The sequence below is a fragment of the Anguilla anguilla genome, chromosome 2 (genome assembly GCF_013347855.1).
Source record: "Anguilla anguilla isolate fAngAng1 chromosome 2, fAngAng1.pri, whole genome shotgun sequence".
Taxonomy (NCBI): Eukaryota; Metazoa; Chordata; class Actinopteri; order Anguilliformes; family Anguillidae; genus Anguilla; species Anguilla anguilla.
Window position 1 is genome coordinate 39290799 of NC_049202.1, and position 22361 is coordinate 39313159.

At 47.9% G+C, this 22361-nt stretch overlaps 1 protein-coding gene across 5 annotated transcripts in view; it reads right to left on the reverse strand.

Annotated features, from left to right (window-relative positions):
- Positions 1-22361, reverse strand: part of spop (speckle type BTB/POZ protein) — a 101410-nt gene that overhangs the window by 18389 nt on the left and 60660 nt on the right. For all 5 annotated transcript variants that reach the window (XM_035404773.1, XM_035404774.1, XM_035404775.1 and 2 more), the window contains 3 exons: positions 20987-21108; positions 20399-20550; positions 8529-8656 (listed from right to left, as the gene is read on the reverse strand). In XM_035404773.1, the coding sequence (XP_035260664.1) occupies positions 8529-8656; positions 20399-20550; positions 20987-21108 (402 nt within the window). The remainder of the gene's footprint in view (positions 1-8528; positions 8657-20398; positions 20551-20986; positions 21109-22361) is intronic.

The window sequence follows — 22361 nt, forward strand, 5'->3', positions numbered from 1 at the left end:
CGCGATCACACTCGCGCTTACCCCATTTCACAGTCCGGAAGCCGCGGGCAAACGGATGGTGATCTTTACGGAACACTGAGAGGGACGCGAGAGGGGAGGGGGGGGGGGGGGGGGGGTGAGAACCCGGCTCGGCTTGGTGCGCGCGCGGCTGTCGGCCTGCGAGCGTGTCGCTGGCGTTATTACCGCAAGCTGTTTATTCGGGGCTGGTTTGATTTGATTAGTTTTGGAGAGCGCGCGCGTGTCCCTGGCAGTCTCCGCAAGGCCGACTCCGCCACCTGCTCTGGCCCCCGCCAGCCGCGCTCGTTCGTCTCCATCCATCTCACCCCAGGACCGCGCATATGCTGAGGAGCTCTCCCCTCTCCGCGTGCCAGAGCGCCTCTTAGCAGGAGCGGGCTTCTCCGCGCCCGCCTTCCGAGGGCCTGGACGGCTACGGGCGAAGTCTGGAGCGCGGAGGGGGCAGCGGACAGCTGTAGGAGCCGCTGAAGAAGCGGCTCGGATCGAAACCGCAAGCGGCAGGACCGGGGTTGCCAGACGGGCTCCCGGAGAGCCGACTCCGTCCGTACAGGGTCGTGAGGGGTCAGCTTGGGCTGCGAACGCACTCACCCTCGAAGCCGCAAGGCTGCCCGGCCGCAGAATTTGAATGCCTGTTCCCTTCTGACATTTGACAGTAAAATATGATTTCCTTGCACTTTCGGAGTATTTTACATATTTTAGTTCTCCATCGCTTGTGTTTCAAATACTTGAAAGGCTCGTAGCAGTATTTTACATTTGGTAAAATATGAGAAGTGATCAAAATGTGCATTTTAAAAACACACACTGGGGCAAGATAGCACTGATTTGTTCCAGTGAAAATCGCAGCAGTATTTCATCTGAAACAATATGATAAGCAATTGAAAATGTGAATTTAAAATGGACACACAAGAGCAAAGATGCACCCCCTGAACTCCTCCACCACCAGTGCCAGGGTACAAGACAAAAGCAACGTGCCGGTATCTTTCAGCTGGAAAATAGGAGGACTGCCAGGAAAATGTAACAAAATAAATGAACAAACCACAACTCGGCTTGCCTGTGAATGAGAACAGAGACATATTTGTCAAAGAAAATCCCCTAATTACGTTGAAATTGAAGAAGGAAAAAAAACAAATAGAAACCGACTAGATGCAATTGTGACTCAATGTGGAGAACAGTGTTGAGTAACGTAATGAACACCCATTAAGGAGGCGTCAGTATGCGCCTGACAAATGGAAAGAAAAGAAGATGACTTCCGCAGGGCGAAGGCAGGGAGGTTCCTCCCACGTTGGGCAAAGTGCTCCGAAGCTCAGGCCGGGCTCAGGTACAGGAAACAGACACTATCACTGCTCTCAGTGCCGTTCCTCATTTCCTGCAGCGATATTACAAATCCAAGGGCCCATTGTTCAAACTGGCAAAGACTCATCCATCGTCCATTCATCTCCAGAAAGCCAAAATCGAAACCACGATGGAGCACAGAGGGCTCCAAAAACAACAATAGTTCTTCTTATATCTACTCTCTCACCCTAGTATCTTTCTTCTCAACAGCCAACAAAGTTCTCGTCACATGCACAATCCAAGTTGCGTCTGCTTTGAGTAGAAGCGAGCCTCAGCGTGCTCAGTGAAGCGTACGAGCACGGCGAACGTTAGCAGCTCCTCTCTGACATCAAGAAATGCTACTAGGACTGTTCCCCGCCACTTCGCCCTTCTCCTGGGAAGAACAGAACATCAGTTCTAAACCTAAAGTAACAAATATTTGTCAGACTGGAACCTGAGAAAAGGACCAGCCAGCTGGAAAGTAACTTCAGTACTAGCCTGGTGGCCAGACCATTTACCACAGCTCACGAGCTAGCAGTGGCCGAAGGGTCCGGAAATGGTCCTCTGAATTTGTCAGCTTGTTGAGTCAATACTATTGTCTAGCATGTCTGATCACATTTCAGATGGAAACTGCCAGCTGCAATGGGTTTCAAATGGCCCAAAAAGAGCTTTACCAGAGCCAATATGTACTCTATGTAGCTATGCGCTCAGGATACCTCAGTATCAATGTCATCAGAAAACCCTGCCTTCATATCATGTCACCACGTGGTCACATGGTTCATCACTGAACAGAGGATGCAGGCTCCTTGCAGCAGCCCAGCTGCTCAAAACTCAAGACATGCCAAAATTCCAGATTAATTGAGCCCACAATATTTTAGAAAAATTAAGCCTGTTGTGGTACTACTATCAAAAAAAACTCAGTTAATATTTTACTGGTAAGGACAAACTAACCTCATATCACTTGTACTTCCACTTTCTTACTGCATTGTTAGTCTTCCACAACAGTACGCATTTGTTCAAGTGTTAACTAAATGTACGATCTAATCACTGCTGTATGCGAGGGTCAGCTAATTAAAGCAGCCTCAAAACAGTGACATTTATACAACTTCACTTTTAATTTCCACATTTGGTTTATGCTCCCTCATTAAATGGTGCTCTTTAATACGAGTGAAGGGGACAAGACCATGAGGTGCCTTCCGTGTCTTTGCTGTTGTCTTCAAAGTGCTTAACCCGGGATGGAACAATCCGAAATAATATCGATGCCGCGCAACAATGGCATTCAAGCGTGCCTTTTGATGGGGCCATAAATCCACACAAATGGAAAGTCGCTGGGCTCTTACATAACGGGACGGAAGCCAGGGCTGATGTATGTGTGCGAGCGCGCACCAGACCCCGCTGTATTAATCACGCTCCGGGGGACGCGTGCCTGAAAGCCGACACCGAGGGCAGACAGGAGCCATCAGTCTCCCTCTCCTTCCACAGGAATTAATCACTCACTCATTAGCAGCTGGGATAACCGCTCTGTCACCACCGCTCAAGGCGAGGCGGCGCGATGCACTGGGCGGGGGGCGGGGACGTGGCGGAGAGGGAGATGAGGACGAAGAGAGGAAGAGTCACTGAAGGAGAAGCAGAAGAGCATGCCGATGAGAGGGGACGGCTCGGGTGAGTGAGGTGGCGTGACGTTGGCACGGGCGTCTGCTCGCCCTCACACCACCCCAGTGTGACAGAAGCGTTTAAAAACACTGCCACTTCCAACGCGCAACAGCTCGGAAACAGGCGAGCCCACGCGGGTCTCAGCCAGAGACGGACGAATAAAGCAATGAACACTGTGCCACGAAACGTAGCAATCCCAGGTACAAAGTGTCAAATTCCAGCTAGCCGAGTTCCAAACTCGACTGTCTACGGGAACAGGCAGAAAGCAGCGACAAAAGTGTGGAAAAGGGTGCCTTTTGTGCCGCAGGCGTGAACAGGCTGGGCTTTCGAGAGAGAAAAAACACTCCCCGCCCAAATCTACAACCTTCATTTAGTCAAGTTCATCATACGGACTGCATCGCCACGGCACCGGGCCAAAGGTTCCCTGTTAGCGGGCTTAGTGCAGCTCATGGTCAGATCTTAATGGAATAATAATGACCTTTACCAGTGCCGTGCCTCTTATGGACCCCCTGGCAAGCAGGTCAAAGTTATGATTTAATCCCATTAAATACGTGCAGTACAACATAAGAGGATCCTAATAGAACGGCAATGCTGCATAATAATACCGTAACATGAATTATTCATGTATGCAACAAGGCATCAATCTCTTTCACTCTTTTTTCTTCCGTCGAGATATTTATCAATTTTCCATACGTGATGATGCATGAAAGAGCACAAAAAAAAATAATAATTAAATAAAAAGTTCATTAAGTTCCAGGAAAATCTCCCCGCCTCCCCACCCGCCTCCTCCTTGCCTCACTCATTTTTCCAATAATTTCAGGCCGGGTGAGTTTTTCAATCAGCCCTGAACATGCTCGCGTCCGCTCTACCGGGGGCTGTTTTAATAGATCCGTGATCTTTTAACTCCTCGTCTGGCCCGCCGCAAAACTCATCACCAGCTCTTTATAATGCATGACTCTCCGTCCGCCGAGCGTGTGAGCGGAACGTCAAAGTAAACAGCGCGTCGGCGCTCCTTCTCTCTCTCTCTCTCTCTCTCTCTCTCCCCCTCTGTTTTTTTCTCAGTTCCCTCGGATTGAATAATACCCCATATTTCCAACACCCCCCCCGCCCCCCCCTGCCACGCACCCAGACTCACACACACAAAGCACTCTTGTGCACAGCCACACAGGTGCTGGAGCGTGCACATATAGACTGATACAATTAACCCAGACGCAGGGGAGCAGACGAGAAACTCGCACAGCCTAGGACGGGATTGGAGTGGGGGGGGGGGGTGTTCTGGAGCGAGGGCATTGTGGGACTGCGTATTTACAAAATGGCCTAGCGTTGCGGCTCGGCCATGCAGAACTGGGCACGGACTCCTGATGCAATTGCGGCGACCGCTGGGAGCGGTCTGAGTGATTTTGGGCCCGGCGACCCCAGACAGTTCCGCTCTTTGTGTTGACCTCCGAACGACTCTCCAAAGGCTCCAGTCTAAACACTGTTCCGCCAGCACAAAGGAATGCAAACAAAGGGTTGTTTTAAATAGCCTGTAGGTCAACGCACATCATCGTATGCCCTGTATGTCCCTTCCCAAAGGTTTGTTTTCATGACAGAAAGCACTGCAATACAACTAAAAACCCACTGTTGACAAACATCAAAATTCACTTAATTACTTCACAAAAACGGCCCATGGACACTATGCTTCTGAGAATGATGAAAAGAATTCAGCACAGAAAGAATCGATACAATTTTCTAATTTCGCATTCCTCGCAGAACGCTTTTCAACTTGATTGGCTATCTCCAGGCAGCGCTGAGGCTGTCTATCTCTCATCCATCTCTTCATGTGTTACTCTTTGAGTTACAGACATCACACAACACATGGCAGCTTGTATTTCCTGGGCTGCTTTTAGACTGTTTATTCTGATTATTAATTGTAGTTTTAAGCAAAGAACAATCTTCTATCCCTTTATCTCTGCAAATTCTTGTCTAAACACTAAGATCTTTGCTTTCCTAGTAGACTGCCATATGCTTCTGTGTTTGGTGAACAATTCTGTATTGATTTTTTTTTTTTAGATGAACAGACATTTCCATTTCTGAATTCAACCTGAAGGTTTCCTTTGGAATAGTGATGACAATTTAAGCAGAGCACCACACGCATGCTAAACATCATTCTCTTGATTTTGGTTAAGATGCCGCATTTTGGATGGGAAATTAAATCATCTTGGTGGTCCACCAGTGAGCTCTACAGTGGGAGGACATGACGGCCATGCCTACAACAGAAGTTGGCAAACTGAGACCAGCTCAAACCCAGTCCTCATCAACTTATTGGTACCCTCCTGTATCGAGCTGTACAGAGCAAAGGAGCCACAGCACTCTTATTGGCCCCCCTGAGGTGGCACATTTAAGAGAAGGCCTCCAGAAAACTGTGTCTAGTAAATGGCATTAGCATGGTCTGGCTGTAAAGCTCAGAATGGAGCCTGCACTCACACCTATGGTACTGAAGTAGGGAATCCTATCAACACCAACATCTCCCTCTCTCTCTCCCTTTCCCTCTCCTCCTTGCTTCCTCTTCCCATCTCCCTCTCTCTCTCCCCCTTCCCGTTCCCTCTCCTCCTTGCTTCTTCTTTCCATCTCCCTCTCTCTCTCCCTCTTTCCCTCTCCTTGCTTCCTCTTTCCATCTCCCTCTCTCTCTCCCTCTTTCCCTCTCCTCCTTGCTTTCTCTTTCCATCTCCCTCTCTCTCTCCCCCTTTCCCTCTCCTCCTTGCTTTCTCTTCCCATCTCCCTCTCTCCCTCCCTCTCTCTCTCTAGTCAGAGTGGCGCCATGCCAGGGTGTGGGGGGGGAGCAAACGAGCAGCAGCTGCAGCAGCCTCCAAAAGGGGCGCACGGCATATGGCACTTCCCTGTAAAGGATGGGCGCTGTCATGAGCAAAGTGCTTAAAAAGAAAGAGAAAAAGAGAAACAGTAAAAGAGAAAAAGCTGAACATCAGCAAAGAGCTAGTTCATTCCACAGGAGCAGAGTCTCCCTGCTGGGCACCACACGTGGAGAGAGTGGTGTGACTGCAAGAAAGAGAGAGAGAGAGAGAGAGAGAGAGAGAGATAGAGACGGAGGGAGGGAGGAGTAGGAGAAAAACAAGATGTGCACTGTGGGCACTGAAGTTTTTTTTGTTTCTTTTCATCATGTTACTCATACTGATACAAATGCAGTGTAGCATCGGTACTTCGGAAACAAATTAGCCAATAACGACCAACTGAACAGAGAAATATTATCTAGAGCAGCGCGGGGCCTGTATGAAAGGACCGCGGCGTCTCAAAGTGTTCAGACGGAGCATTGGAAGGCCTTAAAACAAACCACATTCTGTTAGATGTTCACAGGGCAACAAGAAGAAAAAAAAACACACTTTTTATCCATCTCCCCACTTACTCCCCCCCTCCTCCACTGCTTACTGTCTTCAGGATTTTTTCCCCCTTTTCTTTTTGAACACGCCATCCCAGTAATGACAGCCAGCGCAGCGCCTTTAATGGGAACCATCTCCTCATTAAATACCTCCAGGTGTCTGGGGGCTCTGGCAGAGAAAGAGAGGCGAGCTTGTTCACCCGCTTTCGACATGACACACCGGCAGCTCCCCAGAGACACTTTCAAGTAACTAATACCGCTCGCCGTTAAAGCAAAGACAAGTTTTTTTAAACGGTCAACGATGCGGGGATTCTTTTGGCATCAGTCATATACCGCCGGCTTCAACTCTCCCTATCAAACATTCAGACTTATTCCTCGAGGATTAAATGGCTGCGTTTAGGCAAATTGTAGGCTCCATCTTAGGCAAATTGTAAAAAAAAAAAATTTAAAAAAAAAAGCTACCAGCTTGAGTCATTGATCCACTTGAGGTTCGATGATGCTACTTGGAATTAAAAAGAAACCAAACATTGAAATCGAGCAGAAAGTACGTTGGTAGATCAGAACAGAATTTATCACGTCTGGCTAGCGGCAGAAACACATACATGACAGCCGAATTCATTTCATCAATTAAATAATTTACCAGTGCAGTTAAAATGAAATAGTGCCAGTGACAGCCAGACTATGAAATTTTGATTTCCAGTCCCAGCTTCATCATAGTATTCGGGTGAAAAAGCAGTTGATGATACATTCTGCTTGGACAGATCCACTTCAGCCGGCTCCTGCTTCGAAGTAACTGGATTTGACTGGAAATGTGATTTTGACAAGCATCTCTCATGGAAAAGTAAAGTATCAAAATAAAACGGCATTCAATAAAAATAACGGATCCACTATTTAACACGTACATAAATGTCGCCTGTAGCCCTCGCCGAAGGGATCACCATCAAGCTTCACAACAAAAGAAACTGTTGCAAATTGTTGACTGAAAATCAGATTGGAGACTGGACCAGGGCTGAACTGAATTAACATGAACTGTCTCACCAGCTGTTTTTTTTTTTTGCGAAGGTCAGGTTAAACTCTGAATCACTGAAAATAATCAGCAGGCCATCGGCACCTGTGCCTCTGCAGACGAGTACAATGGCGCTGAAATTAAGTTGTTGCCATGAGCGATACGAGCCTTTGTTTCCGCAGGCAGCTCAGAGACGGCAGAAGGCAAAGGCCCCTCCACTACTGCGCTGATCTGGGCCGGGTAGGCACTGATGCGACTGACAGGCACCGCTGTCCCATCGTGTGCCCGGTGCCCTCTTCCTTTCCTCCTACCTATTTCCTCACATCAGTAGACCCTGTGCGGAAGCACTTCAAACGAACATCCACACGGCTTTACCCACGCCGGAAAACTTTCCGACACCTCCCTACCATACCCACAGGGTTAATTAGAATTGTATTAAACAGCCACCACACGCTATTGAAACATTTATGGCTGCATGCATAACGGGGAAAGATTAGCATATCTAGAGTTGAACCTACGCCGGTTCGCTTCTGAAAAGTGCTAGCTGTGCTGAACAGAGCCCGAAAATGCGATTTCTCTTCATGTCGAATTCAAAGTAAAGGCATTCACCTCAGATCGCCCGCTAAACGCAGCCCCGGGCTCCGATTCCCAGAGACCGGAATCGTTTCTGAATAAATAACAATGTCGCAGCCAGCAGGTTAAAGAGATGGAACCTGGGCTCAAGGTGCATCGTGTTTCACATTTATCAAAGCTAAGAAATTGATTGTAAAATCTCTCGCTCTTTCTCTCTCTGTCTCTCTCAGCGACAACAGCACAACGACTTTAGGAACAGTTTAACAGGGTACGTGGACAGTGATGCTCCACGCAGCAGTAAATATGTCCTGGTGTCTCCGTTAGGTACAATGCCAGTAATGTATCATTAACAGTAATACAAGTCATCATGACTCCCCATACCATGATGAGCACAATGAGCTGGACAGAGAACAAATAAAATTCATTCTGTAATAGTTTTTCTTTGGGAAAAAAATCTTTCAGAAACAAGTTTTTTGCGATTCATGACATGCTTCCTTGCTAAAAAACTGACCTCCAGTCTCTGTTTAGTTCACAAAACATTATTTCTGCATGAAGAGAATGCCTGTTATTCCATGGCATGATGGGGAGCGGTCCTACCTCACAGAACAGGGTGAGTTTGTCATCAGGGAGCAGTCCGTTGGCCTCGTCCAGCAGGAAGTCCCGGCGAATGAACTTCTTGAAGCCCCAGTCCTTGCCCTGGACGAAGCGGTAGGCCCTCTGGCTCTCTGCACACACACAAAGTGAGCAGGCGTCAGAACAGCCATCATATTACCTCACAATCTCATACATTAATGATTCCTGACAGCCAGTCAGCCTGTCCAAGATTGCTTTAAAGAAGTACTAGGTATTAAGTTAACACTACTAAGAAACTCATACCATTTACAAATGATTTAGTTCCATCAGACTCTGGTAAGACACCGCATAATAATCCTTAACCCTTTTCACATCAGAGATGAAACATGCCAACCGCACCTTTAACACTGAAGGTTGACACAGTGTGTCACAATTGCCTAATGTGTTACAATTTAACACATTAGGCAAAGCCACAGTGTACCCCCTCTAGTGCGCATGTGTAAGGTCTACATCTGGATATTAAAACCGTTTGACTCTTTAATGGTCAAAGCAACTTGCAGACCCGTTTATATTTTACCATGAAGCTTTTCACACTGTTTCCTTCAAAGGCAGTTTTTAACAACAGAATGAAATGGGGGGGAAAAACGGCTATAGTTAGCAAAATAAAAAATGATTACCAATGAATTATTACCGGTGTAAATCAGAAGGGCAGAACACCCTGAGAGTGGGAGAATTATGAGGCCGTATGAAGCTGATGCCAGAGACCATCAAACCGCAGGGAAATTATGTGTCTGTGCTGCAACTGCTTTGTGTCTCAGGGTGTGCATCAGGATGTGTTGCATCCTAAGGAGGACAGTTTTTGGCTGGACCGCAACAGCGGTGTGTCTGTGACTGACTGAGTGAGTGAGTGATGAAGTTACACCATTGGTCGGCCGGTTTGACCTGGTCATGTTTTATAAAGACTGTACTCGGCACAACCATCCGGTTGAAGCGCGCAACCCAAACTCGCGAAGCCCGCAGCACATGAAAGTAGTCCCACGCAGCACAACGTGTCCAAGCCGGCATGGAAAGCAGACGCAAATACGAAAGAATCCAAAGGCACAAACGGGGACATCTGTTCTCCCCGAGCGGAGACGACAGAGAGCGACGGAAGGCCGGCATCTGCGGCGCTCCCCGCTCCCCGCTCCCCCCCCCCCCCGGCGCCCGGGCCTCCATCGCAGAGCCGAAAGCGAGGGGGGCGTGGCCTGCTATCCGCGGGCTCCGTCGCCCGGTTCCCGCTCAAATTACAGCCCTTTTTACAAATCACAGCGCTTTTAGCATCCTGTGCGCCTCTCGCGGCTGTTTTCACTGATAAAAGCTCTATACCTCAGCTGTTTCATAAGGACTCAAAGAGAGGGAAGTAATTAAGTGTCATGCAGGGGGGGGGAAGGGGGGCGAGGGGGGGCAGGGGGGCTCATAGAAAACCTGTAGGAGTGGCACTCAGCGCCATGCCGCATCACATCGCACCATGTGATAACCCACTCCACTGCTGAATGGGTAAGATGCCTTTGCATGGGCTAAGAGAGGTAAAAACCTACACAGATGACACAGATAATTGCTCGCCAAGTAAAGAAGTGCCAGTGGTTTCAGTGCACAACCGACGTGGAGCCTTCGCTGAAATTAGTGGAGGAAGACAATCTGGGAGAAGGCTAAACCTATCTGCCACTTTGTGAGTGTGATCTGAGGAGGGAACCAAGGTTATGAATTGGTCATAGATCTGCGCACTAAAATTTGGTCCAACTGAGGTTCAAGAGCAGAACCCTATAATCCTTTGAGATATCTGAACCGTTCTGAACAGGTTCTTGATATATACCGTACTATAATGCACTATACAAACATTTTATAAATCATGTTCAGTTTTTGCAAATGTTGATCAAAAACTGTGTTTTGATATTGCCAACCCTCAGGAACAGTCACTCTTGCAGATAGATAGGACAGACTGAGCCTATGTATCAGATGAACTGTTCAGCAATAAGGGAATACAGCATAGTATTGCAATACAAAGTGAGTGAGACTTCATTTCTCATTCTTTAGTTGCACAAAAAAGGAAAAATAATAACTCCACTGTAACAGACAGAGATACCCATTCGGACAGACAGGAACTGACATGGACATGTAAGCCAGGTTGGAACAGAGGATTAAATAAAAATCAGCCTCAGTTCAATGAAAATCACGCCAACAAGCTGAATTCTCTGAACAATTGACTCTGAACTCGAGAAGGGAACAAACAGCACACCTGTCACCAAAGGAGAGCAGGTCTGTTTTTTATCCTCCCCCATTTCAATCAGTGGAATAAATGAATTCATGTTCTTACAGCCAGGCAGTGACTGAATGTTGGATGGGGCTGGTGGTGGTGGTGGTGGTGGTGGTGGTGGGGGGGGGTTGAGTGTGGAAGTGCTGGAGTGCGGACTCCAGTTTAATTCCAGTTGTATGGCCTTTTACCCCACTACAGCACAAAACCCTCTCCACCACCACCACCTCTTTTTTTCCGCTTAACGCGTTTGTTGCCACCGCCACTCGCTTGCTTTGTTAACCGATTTGTCCGACATCAAAGCTCCCTCTCCCCTCTCTCTGCATGCCTATTGTTATGACTTTTTTTCCCTTTAAGCAGAGGTTCATACTCTGCGGCGAACGAGAGCGAGACACCCCCGACTCGGGCAGCTAAATCCCTGTGAAATTGAACACTTTCAACAAATGACACGCTGAGGAGGTGCTGCCGGCCGGCCCCGGCCCGGACGAAAGAGGAGGCGTTTTTTTCGGGGATAAAGCCAAGTGTCGCGGTAAGCTTGGACGGTGCGGTGGGAGCTGGGCTGGGTTTCTAACCGAGCGTGTGAAGAGCAGGCAGCGGCGACGGTGCCAGCAGCGTTCCGAAGCGAGGCCGAGAGGCGGCGGCCATTTGGAGCGTTGCCTGCGCTCGAAACGAGCCGTGCGCCTCTTGGACCGGCTCTCGAGCCCCGCTGCATCTGGGCTTCGCTCTCTCTCGCGTGCCCCATCATTCCTCTCCCGCCCAATCAGGCGCCTCACCAACCTCCGCTGCGATTTTTGGCCAACACGTTCTACAGCCCCAGCAAAGTAGGGTGGCGGTTAGACAACTGGATTACTCGTCCTAAACTGTTTAAGTAAACGTTCATCTGTAAAAATTGGAAATATAATGTGCAAAAGCTTTCTTTCTGGGTATAGACCAGTCAAATGCTGTGCATGGTCACAAAATAGTACATAATGTCCTAGAATAGGACACACCCACACCATGAAATGCAGACAAAACAAATTCAAAAAAAGAGACCAGAAAAAATAACAAAACTGAAATGTTGAGGAATAAAGAACAAAATAACAAAATACAGTGAATGAAAACAAGGTCCTAATCACTGCAGACCAAAAACTTGTATAATACCTCAATCAGACTTTTAAATGGTTTTGTTCTGTCATGTGCTGCACAAATTTTGAGTGTGAGTCCTTGCTTTGATATGCACAATGACTACCTGACAATTAACCTAAAGACTGAATATCTATTGTTGCTATGACAAGCGCTAGACCAATTAAGGAAAAATAAGTTGCTGAGCTGATATCCTGGCCTGTAATAAATAAACTCACATATAAATACAGCCCAGGAAAAAAAAGGTGCTGATGGTTATATTCACACATTCAAACAAACCATAATATGCAACTAAGTTAATGACTAGACACTGCAGGAAACCTCATAAAATTCCAACCCCCCCCCCCCAAACCCCCTCCCCTCCCAGAAAAAAAGAAATGAAAAAAAGGGAAGAATACATGTTTGATGTCAACGCATCAGACAAATATAGCAATAGGAACATGTTTGTGAACTCTAGATGGTGAACAATTAGTAGTACAGGAGAAACCGCATTCCACCCTGTTGCCATACATTTTCCACAAATAACATGGTTACATGATCTGGCATATATGATGCAATGCACTGACTGAAGGTGACAATCTGAACCCATTAGCAAAGGTACTTTTACTGTATATGCAATATGGTGGCAGTCGCACGATTGTGGTCAGTTGCAGTATGTTTTTAAGTACATATCAGTACAGCAGTCATGTTATCAGCCTTCTTGCAACATTTGAAGCTTCAGTGAGTGAAGACATCAGGAGAAATGACGGAACAAATTAACTTATCTGTAATACAACAACTGCTGAAAAGGTCACATCCTTCAGGTAAACCCCTCTCACAAACTTGTCTGTTGAACTACCCACTGTAACTCTTTACTGAACAGACAAAGTGCATCACACTCCTTTTCCATTTGTTTACCTGCAGGTGAAGCAGCCTAACCTTTGGGGTAAGAGTGTGGCAAATGCCAAGAGTGATTGTGTTTTTTTTGGCGGGTCGACCAAGTAAGAAGAGACGGGCCTGCAGGGAGGGTAAAAAAAAATCTGTGAGAGAAACTGGACTGAATTTTTCCAAGCCTGACCAGGGCAATGATTTGACAGTGAATGATTGTCCATTCATAACCTGGAATCGTGTTATCGCACAGATACAAGATTCATAAATGAGGAAAACAAAAAAATCGACATGTACACCTCTCCTCCAATCAGCAGCTGTAATTGAACATGGCCTGCAGAATATGAAACGGCCACTGACACACGGGTGAGCGTAATGGGCTAGTAAACCCACTCCATTTGCAGTGCTCTTTAAACAAGTGTACGGCGATGCAGTAATTCAAGACGTAGCCACGACCGGCGCTACCAAACGGGAGAAAAAGAGTACAAAAATGATGCAAAATTAAAAAATAAAAGCAATTGAAGAACAGCGCTGAATTGCTTGACAATAAGGCCTTATTTGCAAGACTATGCCCTAAAAGGTTGTGAGCAGTCTTCCTGTTGAAATTTTAAGCATAAAGCTACAAACACGTGGGCCTCTGGAAAATTCTTTGCATTTTAGTACAAACCGCACAAAATCTTTCTAATTCACATCGCATTCATTTATCGTGTGTAATTCAGAGAGTCAAGAGTGAAGGACCTTCGGAGCACCAATAAACTCATTTCACCCTCTATTCTCTCGTCGCATCCAGCCTCCCAGGTTTTCCTTCTCAACTGCATGGACAAGCCAGCGACACACAAAAGGGTCGAGCACGCCTGTGAGGGTCCGGGGCCGCTTTTAACACCCGCGCACTCACTCACTCGAACCGCGAGCGCTCGCGGGCCAAGCCGGCAGAAACGGAGCAGCGCTCGGCCGAGCCCGACAGGCTCCGCTAGGCGCCCCGCGCTGCGCGGGCCCGTTTCAGGGTACCGCAGGAAGAGCGCCGCCCTGCCGCGGAGCTTTGCGCCGCCCCGCTCGCCGTCGACCTACGGTCAGAGTGCCGGGGCGAGCTAAGCGGCGCTAGCAGAGCAAAGCCTCCAAACTCCACGACCGCGTGCAATTCCCCAACGGCGGCAAGAGAATCCAAGGTTTCCGCCACGGAGAACTTTAATCCGCGACAACCCGCACCGTGCCAAATGTTATGTCCTAACGACCAGGTTTTGAATGAAGAATGAAGACGCCCGGGCAGAACGATGCCGGTCTCCACTGTGGAGAGGGAGAGAGAGCGGCCGCTCGCGCTGAGACCTGCACAAGCTCCGCGGGGGTCGGGCGTTTTCTCAAGGCGGTTAGAAGAGGAGAGACGAACTGCGAAACAAAGCAACGTCAGGAACAGGGTACTGTTATTTCTATGCTTTTTTCAAAGATAAAACTGAAACGCTGAAACAGAAGATGGAGGCCAAATTGATGAGGCTATTTGCAGCAATTACACTGTTAATTGGAGCCCACAGCGAACTGCAGGTTAGGCGAGCCTTGCAACCAGCCGACCAGGAAAGCAGGGTGTCAATCATGCAGGGTGTCAGCCGAGCTATCCATCAGCTGTCCGTCCGTTCCAGCCACCCACAGCAAGTCACTTGGATTACTAATGTGTCTAGTTTAATTAGACAGCCATCTAGTCAGAACAGCAGTGTGACTTTGTGAGACAGTGATTACATCAGTCAGTGGCTTCCCCCAACAGTCGTTCTGCGTAATAATGTCAATCAGTCAGTGTCAATTTGTAAACCAGTGCGCAAATCTGTCAGTGAAGCTAAGTGGGACTGTTCTTAAAGGGGGTAAACCAGCACTTGAGTAAGTGGTCCAATAGCTGGCTGGTTACCTTTTGCCAGGCTTATGACCTACAGGACTATGGGCCTGACCAGGCTGACGCTCTGATCTAAGATAATTCAGCCCAAGATCTATGGAAGTGCTGCTTTAATAAAGGAATGCTGAACTACATCCGATGAATCAAGGTGTTGTGCAGATAGAGGACCGTGGACCCCTGGTTGAAGACCCCAGATATAGTGCCAAGTGTGGGGGGGTGTTCTGCATCAGGGCACAAGCCATAGGGAGAAGTGAAATCAGAAATACAAGAGGCTTAATGCTATAACCAATCAGATCGCAGGATTTCTTGCGGAACCAGTTTCACAAAACTCACAAACTAATTTGCCTTTCCCGACGCTCAAGAGGAAGAAGAGCATCGTGGGTCAGGACTAATAGGGGGTAAGCTTCCCACCTTTCATTAAAGCAACATCATATAGGGATTTCCGTCTAATTCCATTTTAATGACATTGCTGTGTCCTTATTATCTCTGCCATGTTTCAACTGTGACCACATAAGTCACGCAATCCCAGGGTTTTGGCCCGGTACACAAATTCCCAACGGTGATACACATTATTCATCACAACCCAGCCTTCAAAAGCATAAATGAAATATTACCGAGTGGTATGATCACGATGTGACACACTGCCAAAAGCCGTTCAGTACTTTCATATTGAAGCGAGCTTTCTGTTTTCATCAAACGCACTTACGTGTGATCCTCGCCGCAGAACCGCGATCACTTATTCAAACAGCTTAAAAGCGCAGGAGTGAATGTGGAGAAGTCGCGCTCATAAGAGGATGTGTCGCATCGATATCATTAAACTCTCTGAAAACCCTTTAGCTCACGAAAACCCTTTCGTACATTTAACGTTAGATTGTCTTCATATCCCTTTCACTGTTAATAATTCTTGAAGCATTCACTGCTTTAGATGTCGCTGTTGATTTAATACGGGGCTCTGCTGTAGACCACACAGAAAAACCAGTTCAGCTCACTGACAGGGACATTGTATTACCAACCTGAATCAGCATTGTGCTCTTCTGGCAAATACAATCCAGACAAGACAGCCATTTCATCATCATCTCATCCCCCTGTATAGCTGCCTAAATAAGTCGCCTATGCCTACACCACCAATGCAAGGTCTGAGCATCAGTCAAGAAATTTCTAGTATTTGAGGTGAGCCAAGGTCTATGGAAAATAACAAATTCTGATGTCATTACTATTGTTTATTTTTGTTAATAATAATAATAATAATAATATGTGTGTATTGTGTGTGCTTCCGTCACCAACACTACTGGCTGCAGATAGAGATCTGGGATGTGTAGTTTTGAGGAGGTGCGGTGGGGGGGACAGGGTTAAGGTCCCCCCTCTAAAATCCAAATTCAATCTCAAATTTAATCGTCTCACTCCATTTGAACCAGTCTGCTGACCGCATCACTGCGGAGCCCGTATGTGTTTTTCCGTCGCACGATGAAAGCGACAGAGTCACTTCCTCGCGTACTGTCCCTTTTAACTCCCCGTTTAGTGCCACCACGGAAACAAAGGGTTCATATCTTCCTCCGAGCGGCTAAAAATAACAAATCAGATTCGCATTCATGTTCGAGAGACACACGCTGTACTGGCACCAGGCAAATTGTCGATGTTTAGGCTACATATACAATCTCTATGGCACCAATATAAAACAATTGACATCATCAATTACAAATAACCTTGTCAAATGCTCAGCGAAATGGAAACACTTTACTTGATAACAGCCTTCAGAGAAACCCTGCCTTGTTTTCCATCATTGTTCTATTAAGGCTTTCCACGCTGTCACACAAAGACAGCCTTGTACTAAAGAACATTGCCTAACCTGCCTTTCAACCACATGGAACTCTCCATTTGGATAAATGCTTATAAAAATCGATACGGGGAGCCCTCGGAGCTGTCAGGGATTTAAAAAAAGAAAAGAAAAAAAAGCTTGGAGCTGCGGTGGCGTTTTAAAAGTCGGGGTCTCGAAGGAAGAATTACAAATGGCCCTCCTTAGAGAGCGGAGACGCGCACGGCCGGGAGGAGAAACGATGCGCCGGGGAGAATGAGGCTGGGGGTGCGGAGGCGCGACGCTCGCGTCGGTAAATCCATCTCCATTAGCGGCTGGGCCCACCCGCCCGCCAGCCGGCCACGGCTAGGTCTGCGCGGCGCTCCTAAAGGAGGGGGGGGGGAGGAGGGGAGGGGAGGGGTGGGGGGTGGGTGCACAGCCGACGGAGCGGCCTCCGCTGCTCACGCTTCAGGGCGTCGGCCCGGCTCGTGCATCAGGGCCCGTGTAAACAGGCTGAGGCCGCTGAGCCACAGGCCGACGCAGTAAACGGCGCGCTCGTAAAAAACGAAAAAAAACGCGCGAAGGGAAGCGCGTACGTCGCCGCCACCGCCGCCGCCCCCCCCCCACCGGTCCCTCGGGCTCCGCCGTCACGCGGCCCCCGCCCGCCGCGCTCCCTCTATCCTCTCGTACCGCCGCGGCGGGGGCCCGGGGGAGTCGCCGCGGCGGCCACTTCCGCGACGGCTCAATCCGGAACCCGAAGACCTCGCTGTCACGCCCGCCGTGAGGAGGACCTCGGAGGACCGCGGCTGAACAATGATAGATTGCGCGCGCGTCTGAAGCAAGAGTCGGGGGGGGGGGGGGGGGGGGGGGCTGGGGGAAGGGGCCAAGGCGAGGCCCCACCAAACTAATCTCGCTCCTAACGCTACCGGCGACGGCTGAAGCAGATCCTCCAGGGGGAGGCCGAGATCAGCGGGAAAGTGCCGCTGTATTAACCTCCCGGCTGGCTCGCCGGAAGAGCTCTGCTGCTGATGAGGGTCCCGTCCTCTCTCTCTCTCCGCGCTCCGCAGGTGGGAATCGCACGAGTCATTACGCCGCCGTTCAGACGCAAAGCGAGCGCCCGGCGCAAAACGCACCTGCTTCTAATAGAGCGGGCCGAGCCTTCGCAGGGAAACGAGCTCGGGCTCCGGTCCGGTCTTTAAGGCTCAGAAATGCGAAAAACGTGACCCCCCCATACCCATGACCACGCGATGACGCGGCGAAAAGGGAAAAGGGAAACGCCAGATGTCTGGCCCACAATTCCCTGCAGGGTTAAGTCAAGCTGATCCGCGTCTCTGGTTTCGGCTCGCAAACGGGTGCCGAGATTAGGGAGAGATTGGAACGGAGTGACAGCTGTACTGGCAAAATGAAACACAGTTGCTCCGAGTCTCCTGAATTACGGAGGATTTGAAGTTTAATATGGTTAACTGGATCAATATGAAACAGTGCACGCTCCTGAATGCTCACACACACACAGACAAAAACACAAATAAACACACACACACACACACACACACACAAATAAACTAACAGGCACATACACACACAAGCATACACACAAACACACGCACGCACACACGCACACAAACACACACACACACACACACAGAGCCAAGCCAGGGAGCTTCCTTGTCTGCCTCCACCCGTTAGAATTCCTACTAAGCTGTCACATTTACAATTCTACTTATGTTCAGTTGTCCAAGCATGGGAGAAAAAAATATCAACGTTAAAAATAAATATTTGGAAATCCATTCCAATCACCTGTCACCCTGTGAGCTTTTGCATCTGGTAAGATATGTCAGCAGAGACACACGAACAGTGACAGCTCAACACACCTGTTGCGCGAAGAAAGAAAAAACCGTCAATGCGCCTCACCACGGATTTTGAGTACCGTGAGGCTAACTAAGCTTTTCAGAGACGCACGCAGTGCTAAACCTCCGTTTCGCTTTCTTTTACCATGACGGCAGCAGCCATTCATGGGCAATTCTGCAGCGTGACACTCGGCGCTGGGATAAAAGCACAGGGACAAAGCCGCAGAAGAGGTCGGATTCAACCAGTCCTCAGAATGAATTTGACGTCACTTTTGTCGCTTTACTCCTTCGAAATACGGTAGAGACGCGGTGATACGCACATCGGTTATGGACTGACTGGTCAACAAAACACGCCGTGAAACTAGGCAGCATAATGCACCTGCCCCCCTTACCATCACTGATGAAAAAACGGAAACTAATCGAAACATTCAAGGAAAAGAGGTCATGCTTACAAAAAACCGAAATACTGTTAAATAAAGCAGGGGAATAATGTCAAACATTTTGCACAAGAGGCAAAAGATAGTGTCTCCTTTTTCTCTGAATTGCATCATTCAGAAAGCTCATAGAGCAAATGAATGAATGTTCTAAGGTGATACTGACTACCAGTGGTTTGTTGTTGGCTTTTACTAACATTAAAGACAATACCTACAATATGTAAACACCATTAAGCAAATAAGACCATATTATGCAAGATTCCAGTCAACAAAGGATCTGAGTTTGTAAAATGAGTGCATTTTCATGACTTTCAAAGGTACAAACAGTTCTGAGAAATCTTCATTCCTGATATCTTGGCATTTCTAATGTTTATTCTCCCTTGAATTGTTACATATCATTTTTTTTGTTGGTAAAAATGAAGAATATTTTAAATGGACCCCCTAAAACTGGAAAAACAATGCCTCACTCCCTACAACATTCCCCTCCAATTTGTCTTATGTGCCACCACGGACATTCTTCTGGGCAGGACTGCAACAGCAATATGGAGCAAATAAACAAATACAAAGGTGCTAATGACGGCCATCTGCTAGCCGTTAGTGCGCGCAGGGCTATCAATCAATGCACGGAAATGCCTAGAAAAGCACAACATCATACAAAACTGCATCCCTTCAGCAGTTAGCGTTTAGCACAGATACAGGCAGTCTAATTGCTGAGGAGCTGAAAGAGTCTGAAAGATCTCACTGGTTTTATACATTATGCAGCAGGCCACTTCCCTTTCTGCACGGTCTTCTCTGAAATGGCTGTAACGGATGCATTTCAACGCCTTTAAATATAAGGAGGGAAAGTTTCCACACATCCAGTGCTCCACAGGATACTGGAGAAACTAACAAAAGGGGCCACATCCAGCACGGAGAAATGTAATTCCAGACCCGGCTTTCTCCTCTCAACCCCAAATCAATTAAAACGGGTTCGAAATGGAAGCATGCAGGGTTTCAATCCCTCAAAAGAGCCCAATATGACTTGTAAGAGTTGCTTTTAATTAAAACTGAAATTGCCTACTATGCTTTTAATTAAATATTGGGAAAATGGATCGGTCCCACTGAGATTGCGCACCCATATGGCCACCGGCAAAGCTGGTACACACCGGCGAGGGAGAAACAGGAGGTAATTCGGTCCAAACAGAGACAAGGCCCGTGCCTTTGCCCCCCTCGTCTAAAAGAGTCCAAAACCAGATGGACAAGTCAGCTAAACTGTTTTGACAACGATATTTTAGTCACGTTAGCCATTTCTGTCAGGACCGCAAACCGCAAGTATACTATGAATTTCGTTTCGTTTTAAAGCGGTAATAACAAGCATTTCATCATATTCAATGTAAATGAAACAAGCCTCTCATCTACTCGTCAACACAAAAGGCATACATTATGATGATTGGACATGTAAAACTGGGACAAGTAAAATATTGATGGATGAAAACCCACACAGTGCCAGAAATACTCAAAAATAACACAGCAGGTGGGGGGGGAAAACCCCTTTTGTTTACCTTCAGAATCTGTGTGTTCACACATCTATGCCTAGATTCATGAACGCAAGGGAAGCTTGTTTATGCTTTCAACGAGGCTCGTAGCGACGGCACAAGTACCAGCCGTGCCAACGAGGTCAACTCACCCATGGCTTTGGTCTCCTCCCCCTTGGCATTGAGGATGGAGAACTTGAATTTGGCACGGACCTCCGCCTTGGGACAGCTGACCAGGAGCAAGTAGAGGGACAGGTAGTCTTTGCTCTCCTCGTCCAGGCCTTTGGGGTTGACTCGCAGACACCTGCGCGGCAAGAGAGCGTGCGGTCATCAGCTCTGATTGGCCGAAGTCACGTTGACCCTTTCCCGAACGCAATCGAGCGCATTAATGCTGAAACCGAGCACTGCGAATCTGACATCAATGAAGGCAATATTACCCTTGTATAATTTTGGTTGGATGGTTATTTTATTTTCATTTGAACAAAGAACATTGGAATTGAATGTTACTATAAGCCTCTGTTGGACCAAAGCCATGAACAGTGGTACCAGTTTCTGGCCTAGTTTTGAAAGTTCTGCTTCTTTTCTCATATTAAGGCCAAGATCACTAGGAACGGACTGAACAAGTGAATTTGAGTGACTGAATTGACACCGGGATGGAAAATCTTACAGCTAACAAAGGTCAAAGACCGACTCTGCATTTACTTGTCTCCCTAATATACCACACCGTTTCCCCTTCTCACCATTTGAGCTTGTCATTGGCTCCCGAAGAGAAGGTGGAGCTCTTGATGACTTCGCCCATCTCCTCGCGGCAGAAGCTGAAGTTGTTGATGGTCCACATGTAGGAGAACTTCACCACTTTGATCTGAGGGAGGATGGTGAAGGGCAAGAGGAAGAACATAGTTCAAAAAAAACAAAGCAAAACCCCCCCCCCCCCCCCCCCCAAACAAATACAAAGTGCACGGTCATTCCAAGCTTCAAAGCCGCACATCAAAAGTGCCTTTCATCTCAATAAACACTGACAACGCGTTGGCAAAAACAAGAGAGAGCGAAATTAAAGACGGGACACACACAACAAAAAAAAAATTGACGAATACCGCTGGAAGCCGAGCGGAACGGGGCATAAAACAAACGCGGGGATATCAAGGAGTCCCATCAGAGGGACATAAATACAAAAAAAAAGACTAAATTAACGGGCGGGGGGAAGACAAACTGCGCGGGACGTGACGGCGTTCACGCATTTAAACCCGACATTCAATCTCCATCAGACAGGCACACATGAAATGTCACTCTGTCTCCGCCACTCCCCCCCCCCCCCCCCCCGCGCTCTCGGTCCGGTACGTGCGCCTGACAACCCGCGCGCGCGCCCTGGCGCCGCCGCGGCGACGGCTCCGGCGCGCTCGAGCACCGCGGCGGGCGCCGTTTTTTCGCCAAACCTCATTAGGTGAGCGAGATTAGTTTGTTTTCATTAGAGAGAAGGTGACGGAGGGAATATTCCATCGGAATATGAATTTCGGCGGGGGTGACACCGCGCATTAAAAGCAGAAGCCGCCTCCGAAGCGGACGGAAATTAACCGGCGATTACGAGGTCTGGTTTGGCTTCTTCCGGAACATGTATAGGCCGGTAAAGCGTACACAGCACTCCGGGTGAATGCAGGTTTGGCAGATTATGTCAATAGAATATTGCCCTGATGCCATGTAATTATTCATTATCACTATTATTTGCTCCATTGTCACAATTTGCCACATCTGTGAAGTTTCCCTTCTGAATACGAAAGTCAAAATCGTGACGTGTAATTTTTGTGACGTTCCTAAAAAGTTTTTGAGTTCAAGGGAAATGTCCCTTGCTTACTTTATTCCTTGCTTAAAACCGGCTTTCTTCTCACACATTTACGCTAGTTACATGACAGATACCCGCACACACACACCATCGCTCCCTTTCTGGCTGTCTCCAGTACTGCAGACTACTCTCTGTCACACACAGGGTCACACTCTCTAATCTCCCCTGCATTCCCCGTTCCTGAGTAAAACGCCAGCGTTCTGAGCACGCACGCACAAACACACAAGCACGTGTGTAAATGCACAGACACACATGCACACAGACCACCCTTCAGCGAA